Source organism: Egretta garzetta, unplaced genomic scaffold (assembly GCF_000687185.1).
Source record: "Egretta garzetta isolate BGI_Z169 unplaced genomic scaffold, ASM68718v1 scaffold145, whole genome shotgun sequence".
Lineage (NCBI taxonomy): Eukaryota > Metazoa > Chordata > Aves > Pelecaniformes > Ardeidae > Egretta > Egretta garzetta.
Window position 1 is genome coordinate 881,763 of NW_009259687.1, and position 16,876 is coordinate 898,638.

General features: G+C 37.5%; 1 protein-coding gene across 20 annotated transcripts in view; it reads right to left on the reverse strand.

Moving 5' to 3' along the window:
* MAST2 (microtubule associated serine/threonine kinase 2) overlaps positions 1-16,876 on the reverse strand; it is a 193,162-nt gene that overhangs the window by 163,614 nt on the left and 12,672 nt on the right. For 8 of the 20 annotated variants that reach the window (XM_035894198.1, XM_035894199.1, XM_035894207.1 and 5 more), the window contains exons 2-4: positions 8,215-8,362; positions 6,255-6,371; positions 4,526-4,668 (exon numbers count right to left, since the gene is read on the reverse strand). In XM_035894198.1, the coding sequence (XP_035750091.1) occupies positions 4,526-4,668; positions 6,255-6,371; positions 8,215-8,359 (405 nt within the window). In that variant the 5' untranslated portion in view covers positions 8,360-8,362. Of the gene's footprint in view, positions 1-4,525; positions 4,669-6,254; positions 6,372-7,390; positions 7,434-8,214; positions 8,363-10,786; positions 10,885-16,876 lie in introns of those variants that run through there. The other 12 variants (XM_035894212.1, XM_035894210.1, XM_035894208.1 and 9 more) reach the window with 5 other exon arrangements.

The following is a 16,876-nucleotide window of genomic DNA, read 5'->3' on the forward strand; positions in this document are numbered from 1 at the left end:
TTTCCTTTTTCCCCTCCCCGGGGAACTTCCCTGGCCTGCCATGACTTTTCAAATATTATGGAGAGTGCCTTGGCAACTACACCAGCCAATTCCCTCAGGACTCTGGGATGCATCTCATTAGGTCCCATGGACTTATGTGCATTCAGGTTCCTCAGGTGGCCACGAACCTCATCTTCTCTTACAGTGGGAGGGGTTTTACCCTCCTGGTCCCCCTCATGTGGTCCGTTAGGTACAAATGATTCTATTCCTGATACATCTAAAACTAAGTAAAAAAGCAAAGGAGCAAAAATTTAGAAAATCAAGAGTAAATATTCTCTCCTACATCTAAAAAGCATACCCCACTTGGACATCAAGGACAACATGCCATGCTGTGAAGCCTGTCTCAGTTACCAGGTTTCCAATATGTGCTTTCTTGCGGAGCCAAGGACCCACCATCACAAGAACAACCATTTTCCCCATTCCACTTGGTATCACCTAATCCGCACAGCTTTGGGGAACTAAACATTCTGGACAAATCAGGCTGAACAGGCAGCGTCACCGCCTCAGTGTTATTCAACACAGGAAGTTCTTCAGTTAGTAATTTCAAGCCTTTGCATTTGAGCCTTTCTATCCTGCAGATCATTATTCAAAATCTGAGAAGCTTTTTTTTTTAACCACTTCTTCTACAACAAGACCAGGGAAGGGTGAACTATCTGGCACTCTCTACAATAGCAAAGAATACAAGATTGTCTCATTTTGTCTTAACCATTACCTTACAAAGTAAATGTAAAACTGTTAAGTGACTTGAAATTATTTGCTGAAGAGGAGACTGACCCTACAAGGAAATCTTGCAAGTCTGGCATCAGAGGATTAACAGAGCAGCAACTGCTTAGTCAGCAGACTTCATCTCTGAAGATGAAGAAATAGCTCTGACCACATACCATGTGGTACAGAATATAAGGAAGAAAGTTTACACCAAAGAGAGAACTGCAACCACCCAGCTAGAATCCTCAACCTCGTTTTCTAAATAGATGTCAAATTTTTTCAGTCCAAGGAGTACAGTGAATTTCAGTTCAGTACTGGGAGCACTTTAGGAAACTGAAGTTTGTTAAGTACTAAAAACAAAGTTCCAAAATTTCTTCCACAAAAGCATCTAATTTTCCACCAACTGGGCTTCTTCAAATGTTTTCCCATCACCATAACTGGCAGAAGGAACACACATTGTTTCTTATTTTTGGAACATCTCAAACTTTTCCAGGCATTAGATAGTGAGCAATGCATGTAAGATGTAGTCCTAATTAATGGGTACCACACTGTGAGATGTTTCTTGCACAAAATGTTGGAGACGGTGTTTGAGATGCTCTCTATAGGGAGAGAGGGGGTGGGACACATACACAAAAAAACCCACATCTCTATCCACAAATGCAAATACATATTCAGCATTAGTGTAGCGCTCCAGTTGAGCAACTCATCCTTAACAATAAAGATGAGAGTAAAATCACCCCTTGCCCACCCATAAATGCTCCAAGCCCTAGAATATTAATACCTTACAGCATTGCTTCTGGCAATCAATTTCATTCACATTGAGTTTTGTCAAAATAAATATTTGCAAGAAAGACACTCCCAAACTACCTCCTCAACAACAACCACAACCTTCTCTTCACAAGCTCTCTTTCTTTCTGAAATTAACAAACCTGGACACTCTTCATGCCTTTCTTCATAAGTGAATGCATCCATATTCCTGGTCATTCACATCAGCTGCCTTCAAAACACACTCCAAATTCTAGTCAAGTTCTAGTTCTTTTTACGACAGGGTGCCTGCAGGTCAAGACTTCAGATAAATAAACTCCCAAACTAAGTCATAAGAGATTTTCCATATTATTATCTTTCTGTTCCTTATACACACACTTTATACACACTCCCTGTGCTCCCGGTTTTTACTGTATTTGGATCTTGAGATCAGAAAACACCACTGAGATGCCCACTATGATGCTTTATGACTTTTTTCTCCGATTACTCCCTTGGCTATCTTAGGGATTTATAAGTCTTAAATAGGACGCTCCCCAGCAGAATTCAATCCACTAGGATCAGAGCCATCCATCTTAAGGGTAAGTGATCAACTGAAGGTCATCCTCTGAAATCCTTGCATATATTTAGAAGGCACACAGATCAGATCAACATCTATTATTCCATGATGAGAGCACTCAGCATTCAGTCTGCCCTGGCTTCTTTCTCAAGTCAAGGATGTAGTGGCAACTGCTATGCAGATACATTAATCCAGACTATCCTACATCTATGAGCTGAAAGGTTCTGTCTGACAATAAATTGTGCTTATGTAGTTCAGCATGTTACTATTTGATGAAGAATTTCCATATTTGATGTATTTCTTGAGTTGTTGCTGATAAGTCGTCTAGCTATCAGTCTTCTTTCAGAAGCTGCAAACTCATTTCTATAGATTTGATATTGTTAATTTGTCTTTTTGTTTTGCAAATACTTTCAAAGCTGAAAATAATGCAATTTAAGCACAGCACACAATCTGTAGGATTACTAGTGGTTAGAAAGTAAAAAAAAAACACAAACAAAAAAACCAAAAACAAAAACAAAAAACCACCACATCACTGAATGCCAGCAAAGCAATTTAGCAAAGGAAAATCCACTGATACCTATAGTGCCAAAAAGGGGGAGCAGAAACAATGCACATAGCTTTGAGTATTCTGAAACATTCCTGTACCACACTCCCACTTCTCTCTAGCTAGCCATCTATTGTATTATAACAAATAATAAAAGAATTAAATGCTCCAGCAATCAAGGCTAGCATATTAAAATGACACTCTGCATTACTGAACCTACTCATCTCTTAATAAAGCTATTCTTCAAAGGAGATTAATTGTACTGGCAAGAGACCTTTTGCTATTCTAATTTGTGAAACGTATTTCAATACCACAAGCATATTAAAACAGCTGCAAACACGTAACTAGCTCTAAGATCCCAAGACTCACTGCATTTAATTAGGTGTTCATCTTGTGACCAGCTCTTTAGTCATTGCTTTAGAAGCTCACTTCATATAAAAATTCTTAATTTCTAGGCTTAATTAACTGCAACTGTAATTAACATACAGCCCACCATAAAGTATACAGAGATAGAAAAGTGTATTTCAGTACCTAGCATCATCACAAAGGGACAAATACTGGATTTATATCTGAATTTCCCTGCTTTAATTAGAAAGCAGAGAATTTTAAATTATTTGAACATAAGATATCGGCATTGCGTTTCATATCAGAACACTGAATAGACAGCACAAACACTGCATGACAAACTGAAAATACATCATATTAGTAATATGCAGAATTGTAACACAAACACATCGGCAGCTCGTTGAATTGTACACAGTTGTTAAGCAACAAACTAGTATACCAAATTAAATATCTGAGAACTAACACTTTGTTTTAAAGCACAGTTACTTTCATTAACTTAAGCTATAAAGCTTCAAGGCATTTGCTTTTTGAACTTTAACGATTTAAGTCTGTTTTCATAGCCTGGTGGTGCCAAACTGTTTAGGATCCCCCCAAAAATTCTAAGGGCTAACAATCTAAGGGCTATATCCAAGGTACAACCTGTTACTTAAGGGGTCATTGCTTCTAAACAGTCTTACAACGCAATATAAATTTACACAGTTACTTGCAGCTCTATAAAGTAGTGCACACCAAAACTACCTCATTTGAGTAAAACTTGTTATATAGGCAACTCTATGGAAGTTTGGCAAAAAAAGCTTCTATCTTTGCTTTTAGTCTATCATTTAGCAACAATTTCTGTTGTGTATATGACTGCACACAAATAACTGTCTTTTCCTACTCCTGTATTTTTCTTCTTGCACTTCAGTGATTTTAGATATTTAGAGGTAATAAGGAAAATCTACAAACAAAACATATTCTCCTTTTGGTTTGCAATTCAGTCTTGACTATAGCCATTTGAGTTCCCCACCCCACCCCCCCCGAATACTGTCGTCTTAGAAAATGATGATTTAACAGATGCAGCATTCTTAAAAAATGTGTTCACTTTACCAAAACCTTTTGACAGAAACCATGCAGAAGAGCAGATGTCAGTTCCAGCTCTTCAATTCCTTGGACAGTTATCCCTTTCAGCTTTATCCCCCTAGCTATTCTCTAGGGAAACTGGCAGAGATAGCTACTCAGAAAGCTGTTTCCTAATTAAACTAGTTTTAAATGGTCAAGTTCCCATGCCCACATCTCCTTAGACTTCCAGTGATATTTTCTTTCAGGTATCAGTCATCTTAAGTAGCATTGAGAAGGAGCATCCCCAAAAAGAAATTACTCTTCACACACACTTTTTTTTTTCCTGCTTTTAGACAAAAGCAAGATGAACATATTCTATCAATTCACCTTCTACCCTAAAAAGAGTCCACAGGAACAAAATGCTGCATTCACTGAGCAGAAGCAGGGAAAGCAAGGTAAAAACTAAAGAAAAGGATCACACCACTTTTTGTTTAGAGCACAAAATCATCATGAGTATTCCCAGACTCACTCACCAAACCAGCAGTAAGTGAAGGAGCAGATTGTCCTAAGGACTGATTTCTCATGCGGACCAGGTTTGAGGTATCTCCAGGTGGCTGCCATATCGGCTGTCCCACTCCACTGTGAACACTGTTTGATATGGGAAGTAGCTGTTTTCCTTTAAAAACAAAACCAAAATACTATCAGCTTGTTTTTAAACAAGTTTGCAAGTTCAAAATACAATGCTGAAAACAAATATTGCATGTGGAGAAAAAGTGTTTATAGGTTAGAACTTGTAAGAGCCTGCTACCTATTAATTCATTATGTTTGATAACTAAGTATTTCCAAAAAATCTAATTTACGTTTTGAGATAATGGGTAAATCCAAAACCTTGTAGAAACAGACTTCTGTCACTTTATACTTTTCTATACTTCAAACAGCTTAAAAAGGAAACAATATTTGCTGCCAGTTAAACAATTTATTGCCCTATAGAAAGGCAATGTTAATGTTGCAAAATCTCTTATGTATAATTCTAAAAATTCTTTGAAAATGCATTCATAATTGTAAAATATTACCTCCTCTAAATAGCTTAGCCATCTAGACATCCCCACTTCCTCCTACCATTGGAACATGCGGCATTAGATTTCATGCAGCTGTGATCAGAATATAGTGTATGTTTAAACATTTTTTGCTTTGAACCATGGATGGATATTTTCTGTCTAAAAAATTTCACCCTTCAGCAATATCACATTATCTTAAAAGCAAAACATTCTGTAGCTTTCCCAAGCCTCCCTTGTGTCTGACTGATTAGTGTAGACGCTAATCTCCCATGCTACACAGTGAGAAGAGTAGTTCCTATCTCAACAAGTTCACGCCATTGTACTTTACTGCAGGAAATACAGTAATCATTTAAAAGGATCTGCTTAATACATTTTTCTTCTAGGAAATATAACATTCCTCTTTGAAAAAATGTCAAGCAGTAAATTTCCACAATGAGGAAGAACCAAAGTAGGTCATATATTTACTCCATCAAGCTTGACAGTTTCCTTTCATGTACAGTGTCATTCACAAGAAAAAAAAAAAAAGAGAAAGAAAGAAAGAGAAGAAAGATAGTCTTGTGGTTAAAAACACATAAGTGAAAAAGTCTGTAAATCTGGCTTCCATTATTAGCTTCCAGATGACTTCCTCTGTAACTTTGGTCAGTCAACCTCGGCACTTCAGTTTCACCATCTGCAAAATGGGAGTGAATAATACCTCTCTTCCTTAAAATTAGGACTGTGAGACTAAAGTACACACTCCCTTCCAAGCATGGTGACAATAGTTGCATTCAACAGATTATTACATGCTCAGATACCAGAGCAGCAATCACAGGAGAGTAAGACATTTATTGCAATAAGTAGCAAGAAGAGGTCTACAGCTTTAATCACAGATACTGTGATACTTTTTTCTCAGAGGCAGCAAGCTATTTTACAAATTCAACTTCACCTTAGAATTAGATGTGAAATACTACATTCATTACATAAAAGCAGCTACAATATTGGGAAGACTGTCACAAAATGTGATTAGCCATAGTGCCAGGGAGGCAGGGAGCAGGAGTGGTGTCTTTCTTTTTTGTCTTTTTTTTTTTTTAAACTTGTTTGTGTTAATTTTCCGTGAAAGTTACAAGCAATGGGTCAAGTACACATTAATAGAATGAGTCAAAGTGTATGAGAGATGAGAAGGCTCAGCTTTAGCTAGCAAACAGAGACACAGTATAATTGGTACCTTTTTCGCCAGTCCCATTCAAGCTGCTTACAGCTGTGGACATGATTTTCATGGTTTGCTCATTTTCAAGATTATGTGTAAATAATAGAGACTCCTCTTGTCTGCAGAGATCTAAAACTACAGAAATGTACATTTCTGTATTTATCTCAGTAAAGCATTAACAAAGATATCGTATAATGGCAATTCAAATAATAACAGTTCAAAATGCCAGTGCTTGAGAGCAAGAATAACATTACTTAAATCTCCATAAGATATAGTTATCACTGTCTCCTTTTAGTTTCACAAAATCTCAATCCAAGAAGACAGAATTCCATTAAGAGTCAAATCTAAGCCAACCAGTTTGCATGCACAATCATCTATAGTCTTTAAACCTATTTGCTTCTGTTGCAAAAATAAGGTGGAATTATTTTCAGGATGGAGCTTGGAAGCTAAAGCCTTTCCTTGCTCTGCCTCAAGTCCTACACACATTCCAAACACCCACATTTAAAGCATATATCTAAACAGATACATTTTCTTTATCCAATTGGGTCAAACTGATCTTCTTGGAGCTCTTTTCCTGAATCAGGCTATAGCAGATTTAAGTCATTAAGATGAAGCAACAAGTTCTAGAGAACATTATCATTTCAGGACAGAAAATTTAAAAGAATGTTATGTCCAAACAGAATTATTTTTTTTTTAAGAAGAAGAGAACTTCTCCAGTTTTCCTGCTTCCTCCTATTTACTTTTCTTTGCTTACTTCTACTCAAGGTGGGGGTGGGGAAACCACAAACCCTACAGTACTATCTTTGGCCATTGTAATCAGCCAACAGCTGTGTAGGTAATAAACTTCTGTTCTCCTCTAGTGATTAACCTACCTTAGAGGACAAACTTATGAGTGCAAAACATTGTGAACGTTTCCGTTTTTCAGAAATGAGCCACTTATTACAAATAAAACATTAAGACAAGGCCAACCCAAAATAAAACATGCATAGTTTACTGCTTATTTAATTCTATTACACCTGGCACCTCAAACATTAAAATATTTATCTTCCCCTAATAAAGGACAGAGGGACCAGGACCGGATGTATTTTCACAATCATGTAAGTTAAGCCCACATTGCTGCCAAAATGCGTGGTTTCACCCTCTTCCCCTCTCACCTGAGTTTTCAACCCTTCTCACTTGAGTTTTCAACCCTTCTTGTTCTTGCACTAACATGCAAATAGGCAAACAGTCAGCCTAATTAGGGAGGAAACAGGCTGCAAATTAACCTTACAGAACAACAGTGGTATTCAGGCAGATCAGCTATGTCATTCTAGACTGATCATGCAGCTCTATACATTCTAATGCCAGCATCACAGACTTTGACACCAGCTTTAAACAGTTGTGAAACCATCCCCTAGCCCACATACAAAGACTTTGAAAAAGAAAACTACCGGTCCCCCATTTTTTGGCTAATTACTAGACTATGCTTGCTCCATGGTTCTACAGTTGACAAATTCTCTGACAGGGTTGAAGACCATGTTCACAAGAAAAAAAAAAAAAAAGAAAAAAAAAAACCACAAATTTTATGCAAACTGAAAAAACTTGTAGTTAGTAAGCAAGATTTTTACTTTGAATCACAAATGCCTACAGTGCTTTTGAAGCCAAAAAGAAAATAAGTAATAATTTGAACCTGATACAAAAGTCAGGTTCCCAGTAAGAAACAATATGGCAAAGTAGGCAAGCTTACAGACATTAAAAGTATGAATGCATCACTGTGTTGCCTAAATTTCACACCAAATCCAGTCTCTCTTCTTCACTCCTTTCTACTAATATTTCTTTTTGCATCTTTCTCTTACACAAAATTTTGTATGCCCTCCCAACAAGAGGTTACCTCTAGTTTTAAAGAAACAACTTATCAGTATCTTTTATTACAACTGTTATGCCAACAAGTAATACTGCATCTTTAGTACTAATGAATGGTCTTCACAAAATGGCATACCTGACAAAGAACTTGCCAAACTACCTCTTCGTAGCTTGCAGTCATCTTGACTTAGCTGACGATGGAGCTTGGTTTTCCCAGCAGATGAAAAGATGTCAGGATTGCTGAGCTTCCTGCAACGTAACGGAGTGGACTCTGTTATCATCTCCTGTAGAAAGAAAAGCAAGCAGAAGTTTGTTAGTGACAGCTAAGTATCTGTTTTCTGAAATATTTGTATAATCTCCAAAGCATGAACAAGACTTAAAAAAAAAAAAAAAAAAAAAAAAAACCCACACACCCCCCCCCCAACCAAAAAAAAAAAAAAAAAAATGCTTAAAATTGTAAGTTCCCCTCTTTTGTGCCTCATATTTGTGTGGAAAGCACATCACAAGATCCCAGTCAAATTTGATCCTTGAACACTATTTCTGTAAGGAATATTATTAATAATAGCCAGAAAAAGGCAATTATGCTACAGCAGTTTTTTGCTTTTACAGTATGTAGGAAGAGAGGCTACCGAAATACCAGGCTCAGCTTTGATTAGAGCTATCTCCTTCTAAAGTAAGGAGTATTTTCTCCAAATTTCTTGAATAATTATTCCATCCAGTCTACAAGTAATATACCTGTAAAGAAACTGTTGCAATGTCTAACTGCAACCCAAAACTCATATTATAAGTTATAGTTCTACTACAAGACCATATCAATTGCTAAATAATAATTAGGATAGAGATCATCCTTTGTGTAATGTCTTTATTATGACTATAAACAAAATTAGACATGTATTTGTCAGAAACACTCCCACACATGCAAATTCATTTCACAGCATACAGCAAACTTTCCAACAAAATAGCAGTAGGCAGAACAGTGGCAAGCACAACCACAGTGCTTTTCTCATGCATTTAATTGTTCTGGAAGTGTCAAACACTTGTTTCACACACAAAGAATTACAAGCATAGCTATCATGCATGGATTTGAAGATAATTTGACACTTCCCATATAGGCTATATAGATGAACTTGGTCAAGTTGTCCCTTCTCTGCAGTAGTGCAACATGTCCCACGTGTCTAAATGGATTGCTCGATTTTATTTCAAATGCCTCTCATTAGCTAGACAGCACTTCAAGCCATGCTCATCCTCATAAAATCTCATCTGATGCAGAAAATAAACTGAAAGGAACACTTTCCCTGCATGATACATCACCACATGGTTTAACGTAATTTTAAACCATGTTTAAATCAAAAACTAATCTTCCAGTGGTGGGTTTTAATTAAAATTTGCAGATTCCAGTCAAAATCTATTTCTGAAGTCATTAATTCAAAGCTATTCAGTCTACAGTGTTATGCTTCAAACTGTCAAATTCAGACCAGGACTACACACTAAAAACTTCAATGTTTTGTTTTGGTTTTTGGTTGGGTTTTTTTTTTTGGGGGGGGGGGGGGGGGGCATTATCACCATTAACCTTGCAAAGAGACCAAACCGCACCGCCAACACGGGGCCCCACAAAGAATTTGGATTTGAAATAGAATCCTCGCTTAGGTCTGAGTCACTGATTCTCAAGCTTTCTTAGACCCCATCTCCTTTTAATCATGAAATCTTTTGGCACCTCGTAATAGTAAATAACTTTGTTATTTGTTTGAGGGACAGGAATGCTTTGCTCCGCATCTATTTTGGTGGTGCACCTTTCACAGGTTGAGAGGTACTGTGCTGATACAATTTCTTCCTCCAGTTAGGGTTAGGCATTCAGTCGCCACACTGTCTAAACCAGATCGAGAGACCTGGGTTACTTGAAGTAGGTCAGTTCACTTATCCAGTTCATCACACAGCTGCAACAGTTGTGTTGGCGCAAGAGTGGGGAGAGGCATGAAAACAAGTGACCTGGGGTAGAGAAAACTGCTTGAGCTGAAACCTGCTTTAATCGTAAGGTTCCTCATACACATCTTGGAGCAGAGAACCTCACATTTTCATTTGCCTCTGACCTTTTCCACAAAGGTACCGAAGACCTTCATTTCCAGCAGCCTATACTTCTGTTTTTCTGTCATTTGGAGAGCTGAAAAGTCACCTACATGCACTCTGTTTGCACTTAAGAGGAGTAAAAAAGTAATTTTAAATTGCGAGATGAGCAGTCCCCCAGCACGCCTCTGAAAGCTGCAGAGGCCAAGGGCAGAAAGCTGTTGCTGTTTCTATTTGGGATGGCAGAACATGGTTACATAGGTATACATGTCTGTAAGCAGACATACAGAAATATACACAACATGCTTTTAACATGGCCTGTCCTAAATGCCTGTAACATCTAAAATCTGTCATGTGTTTCTCAACTGTGACAGTCTGAAATTACCATACCTCAAAAAAACCCCATGGGCACTCCAGGTTGCAAACAAATTAGTTAAAAATCTTATCCAGCCTACCCTCTCACACTCCTTATGCTTCAATTCCAAAAAATGTTCCCAGCATCCTTCAATATCCAGCTGCTTCCCTGAAACTAGTAGAAACTCTGTTGAAAGGCCCCAAGCACAAGATGCTTCGGGTCATCCCTGCAGTCTGCATGCTGCCTGCTTACATAAATCCCTAGAAAAGCCAGCTTTTTTCCCCACTCTCACCCTGCACAGGCCATTGCCATGATTGTCTTGCCTTCACCGCTGCATTTAGGTTCCTTTAGGAACGGGAAGCAGAATCCTGCTTGTCAGGCTGATGCAGTGACTGTAGTTGCTCTTCCACCACCTTCAGCTGAATCGGGGCAGAGGGAGGAAGAGGGCAGGCAGAAGCCAGGCAGAAGCAGAAACGGTACCCTGCCCACCCAGCTGCTGCCCATCAGCCCCCCAGTACACCTGCACCCAAGCTAGAAACACAACACACCCCTTACTTAACTGCAGCTTTGGGGCACCCCCTCTGCGTCCTGTTCCTCCCACCCAGCACAAATGCCAGAAAAGAGAATGTGGGGAAGGGGATGCAGGAAAGAGCATCAGGGAACAAAGATAAGGCTACATGGAATTTCCTCAGCTGCTTCATTGCTGCTGCTTCGCTTTCACAAACATCTCACACAACTTGATGACAGTTTAGTGTGACATCCTTAACTTGAAAGGTACACCCTACCTCACTAACAAGTGTCCAGTAAATCTAGCAATTTTATTCCAAGTCAACAATTAAGTTAACATCCAAATCAACAAAAAGAACAAAAATCAGCACATGCAAGAAAATAGGACTTTGAGAGGAAAAAACCAAGGTCTTCTTTTGCCTGCAAAAAATTTCAGCAGAAAAATACTGTACTAAAAAATTTTGAGATTATTGTATTAATAAGAATACCCATCAGCAGTTAAAATTAAAATTTCAAGATTAACATGAAGAAAAATGTTCTAACTGGGACTTCTTTGTTCAAGGTTTTGGGGTTGTATGTTGGTAGTCTGGGGTTTTTGGGGCGTTTATTCGCTTTGTTGTTTTGGTTTGTTTTTACTTTTTCCCCCCTCAGCTGCACATTCACCTCTCCTCCAACACATACACGTCTCACCCGCCTTCCTCAGTGAACTGCAACTAAAAAAAAAAACCAAAACCATTCATTCATTCAGGACACCAAAGTAAGGAAAGGCAGTAAAGTCAAAGAAAAGTACTCTAAGCCAAGTTACAAGCAATGTCTGTATTTTACATCTCTTTTTTTCCACACAGCATATAGACATTCACATACCCCTACCAACCAAAGAATGTGCCCTCCCTCCCTACCCTTTCCCTTTCTCCTCTATGCAGTCTCTTATCAGCAAAAATCATCACAAATTCTTAGTATTTCTTCTTGAGTTACAGCACACAAGCTTTTTAGACCTGATAGTATCTAAAACAAGAGTACCCCACCTGAAGAAGCACGTGGAGCACCAACACTGAAGGGTTCACCTACTTCTACCACAATATCCGCTCAGCTGCAACATCCTGCCTACACACACCTTCCACCCAATGGTATATGCGACTTTTCCAAACGTCATTCCATATGCATTTCTTCAACAGCCATCCCAGCTTAAGCAGCTCCTCCCCACCAGGACTTGTACCACAAAGATATGAAAGGAACAGAGGAAAGGTAACAGCTTCGCACAGTCACCAAAGAATCTAGGCTGTCTTCTACAAGAGATAGGCTTAGTACATATTACATACGGAAAACGCTTTGTAAGCCTTTTTTTTTGTTAAGCACATTAAACACTTGGGCAATATTCAGAAGACTACTACACAGCTGTTGAATGTTTTGAAGAAAGGTACCCGAATCACACTCTGCAGGTTTATATACTGCTAAACACACTTTTCAAATATTTAAAAAAAAAAAAATCCGTTGCACTGTTCTGAGACAGCCTATTGTGTTTTAAAAATTCTAAGTACAACATGGCCAGTTTAAAATTTCATTTTCTAAGAGCTATGTCTATATTGTGTCAGCAAAACAATGAAGAGGGAAAGTTTTAACTTCACAACAATAGAGTTGTCTTTCATAAGACTGTAATTGATTTCACTCATCCATCAAAACCCAGCTTTAATACTGCAGTTCATAGACGAACTACATGGAAATAGCAGTGGTTTATGCTACCACCCTTGAACAAGGAAGGAAAAAAACCTCACAGAATGAGATCTTTCCTTGTCCTTGCCCCAAAGCAAGATGCAATACATAAAAAGGACAGAAAAATTTTACACAACATTCCAAATCAATGGATAAAGAAACTCTTCGCAGTGACAGAGCAAAATTTTGCTTACATGCTTTCAAATTACTAAATTAGACTACCAGCGCAAATGGTTGAAGAATAGATTACGTAGCACAGACTGCTGTGATTTGAAGGACTCCACTTCCACTTTGGAAAACTCTTGCAGCTTTAAAGCTAAAGCATTAGTAAGCACACAACAAATACTTTGCTCACACAGTGTTAAAAGGACTATGAGCCTCTCTCCTTAATTTTTTTCCAAAGGTGACAGAAAAACAAGTTCTTCATTTACTTTGGCCTTGTGTGTTTTGCCACAAGCTAAAACTTAGGCTCAAATAGCCAGCTGAATCCTGCAAGGCTTAGGGCTGAAGATAAAAGTGTCACACAAACAATCTTGATTTGCTAGGCAAAGATTATTCCTATCAGTCCCTTCAAATATATACAGCAGTTTGCTCACATAACTTGAAACAGTAGGACATGAAGAAGAATGGCAAAGGTTTTTCCTGAATAATGACAGGCTCTGCATTTTTCAGCTCAATCATTTACCACACTTGCACAGAAAAATGGTTTAAATAGTTGTGGCATTGGAAATACATACAAGTCTCTTTCTCTTGCCCAAAGTCTCACATACGGGTTATTACACTCAGCAAGATGGAGAACCAGATAGATTGCAGCAATAGCTGCAGACAAAAGACAAGAAACCAGATGTGCTTCCTGATGTGTAAGATTACACTAACATCCCACATTAAAATCCTGATTTGGTAATTTCAGAATACAGCTACAAGGAACACCCTCAGTCATGTTTTCCATTCCATTGCACAGGGAAAGTCTCCTAAGCAATTCAAGCAAGAAATGAAAGAACAAGCATATGTAACACTGCAATGATTTTCAGCAGGGGGTTTTTTTGTGTGTTCATTTAATGGTGCTGCAAGAGAGTAAAACAGCACAAATCCTTAATCTACTAATGGCACGTGAATACGGAAAGGGTGGATGGGTGTCAGAGTAGTTCCCTGAAGTGCCAGATGAAGTTCCACACAGTTAGGGAGACCAATACATCAGCAACAGATGAATGTTAAGAAAAAAACTTAAGACCTGTCCTTATGGCCAACATTTAAGATGCAACAGATCATACAAAGGAGCACTTCCTTACATGTCACTGCCTTTAACTCAAAAATATATTTTTCCTAGAGATCTCTACAACAAGCAAAAATACTCAAATGTGACTAATAAATATCAAAATCTGTACGTCAAAACATGTTAAATTAGTAGCTGGGGGGACAAAGGTAAAGAAAACTCTACAAAAAAGTTTTCTATGAACAGGTAATTGTTTAAACAAGAAAAAAGAGAAATATTTTATTTTTTTTTAAGCCTAATGAGCACAACCACCTAAGGTCATCTGGAAGTGAATTCTAGCAAACTGCTGGAAGGAAGAAAAGAATGATAATTTAAATACAACAAAATAGCAAAGAATACACCAATATTACCCTATTTTGTAAGGAAGATAACCAATGAGTAACTAGAGGATAACTTGACACACTGAATTTTTTTAAAGCAATAAAAATAGTCAACATTGAAAGCTGAGCTTTCTATTTATTTTAATACAGTACTGTTTGTCCTTTAAAAGATAAAAGCCTGTTGTGTCAGGATTGTGTGCACATATCTGAGAAGCATTCTTTTTCTTCTCAGCCCTTCCTCATTATTTTATATAATGCATGTACGTACCCTTAACAAAAGATAAATCTGATCCTGTCATTAGGTCTGCACTAATATACTTTAAAATACACTGAAAAAGAAAATTAAAGGCCTAGAGAACAGAACGCAAACTAAGTTCTGTCTAAATAAGTAGCAATTAGCACAGTGAAATCATAGTATTTATGTTTTAGTATTTAGCACTGAAGTTTGCCTTAACTTTCCAGCCTGGACATGACATATTGAGGGAAGAGGGCCAGCAGTTTACCAGGAAGCTGAGGTGAGCCTAAATGTGACCAAAATTGTAGGCTGAATAAGAACTTGCAACTAAGACTCTTCTTAACCGTACCTGCTTAACTCATGTAATTGCCAGCAGCATCTTGAAAAATGTCAGAGACAGCAGAATCAAGGAAAATTACATTAAATCAACACAGCCTCTTAGAGGCTGTAATATATTGGTTTACTACATCAAGAGAGACAAGGCTTACAGAATATATTACATTATATAAAGTGTCAGTATTTTAAAAACAGAAAAAGTTTTACAGTATTTTTGTCTTTAACAGATTTATTTGAAGAACTCTGCAATAAATCCCAACATTCCCACAAAGATAAATGTATAAACTTAACTTAGTGTCAATATTAAGTTTTCAAACATACTAAAAAGCTAAGCATTATTGCCACAGTTGTGTTTTCCATAGTTATACAACGTAACATGCACACACTTAACATACTCAATACCTGTAAGTTTCCTCTGTGCATTCATCCGCAGTTACAGCACAGATGACAGAAAAGTTACAAAACACTTAAATCCTTTTGTTAAAAAAAAAAATAAATCTCACAGTTAAAGACAAAGAAACAAGAAAAAAAAAGTTTCCCAAAAGACATAGTACCAGAAACCTATCCTACAAGATACAACCTCCTAATCTTGTTCCTTCAATGGGAAGATTTTGTTGTTGTTGCTGTTTGTTAACTCTTCAGGAAACAACTCCAAGGCATGTTTGATCAGAACTAATGAATTAGAAGCTTTACTGTTGTTTCACCAGGGAAGTTCAAGTTGTTAACTTTGTTGCCAAGTATTCCCAGCTGCAGGAACGCATTAAAAAGGTTGTTAAAAAGCAGAAGTAAATATTTACAACTACATACACTATTGCCCCCTTTCTGAGGATCACAGAGATGCAGAATCATTTTATTCCTAATGGAACCACAGTCTAGAAGACAAGGCAATTTGTGATTAAATTACATCAGCTTTAATGTTTGGTCCTTATATGAAAATACAAATAACAGCACAATGGTTTACACATGCAAAATATTTGATCCTACTTCAGGATCTCCTTCCTAAGAGACAAATGGGAAGTATAGTTCTTGAACTCAGCTTGTAAATGCCTAAAGCCAAAGGAATTTCATCTAGGGAAGAAAGAGCAACAGAGCCTCTACTAAAGTCTGTATCAAACTTTACAGAAGCTCAAAGAAACCACTATCAATATATCAAGACTCAAAACCCCACTACATGCTCACTAGTTACACTGAAAACAAAACCAGTCTGAACAAAGGCACTGCACATTAAAGGCCACATCATTCCTTTAGCAATGATATTCTAGCATGAGTATTTCAAACATAAAAAGGTTGTATAGAGCAGGGAAATTAACTCCTGGGCAGACAAAAAAAAAGATGAACAACTGTAATTCATCATCTGTACATTAGAATCCTGTCTGCTGTAAGGATTAAAAGAATTATGGCCCAAAAAAAAGTTATTTATAATAAAATCTGGTGTTATAAGACATCAATAAGACCTTCTCTCTGAAGATTTTCTTCCATTAAACTCAGAAGAGGCACCAAGCGTGTGATGTGTCCCAACATTACCAACTCGTATTACTGCAAGTTCTCTTCAGCATCCTACACATTATCAAACACTCATTCATCTTCTCTATTCTTGGCTATTAGATTTTATACTGTCAAAGAGAGATGTAAGTTTAGATTTGCTAAAGACCATAATCCATGGTATCAACAAGCCAAAACTTTTCTCCTTTGCCAGTTTCTTACAGATTTATTCAGAAAACACTTAATTTAACACCTTTCATTACAATTATGCTGTAAGAAAGACTAGAATGGGAACTGCTTAAGGAACCAGGCAAGCAGCAGAAACACAGCTGTATCTTAAGCTGTGCATGTAAAAAGATCTCTGATTTCACACTGGCTATAAAAAGGAGAATTATCAGAACCATTCTGCAGGGTGCCTTGATTCACTGCAACATTGATGCTAATTTTTTTTTTTCAATGAGTAAGCTTTCAGATCTCCAACTATATTTGTTTGTGTTCGTATTACAAACATTGTCTCAC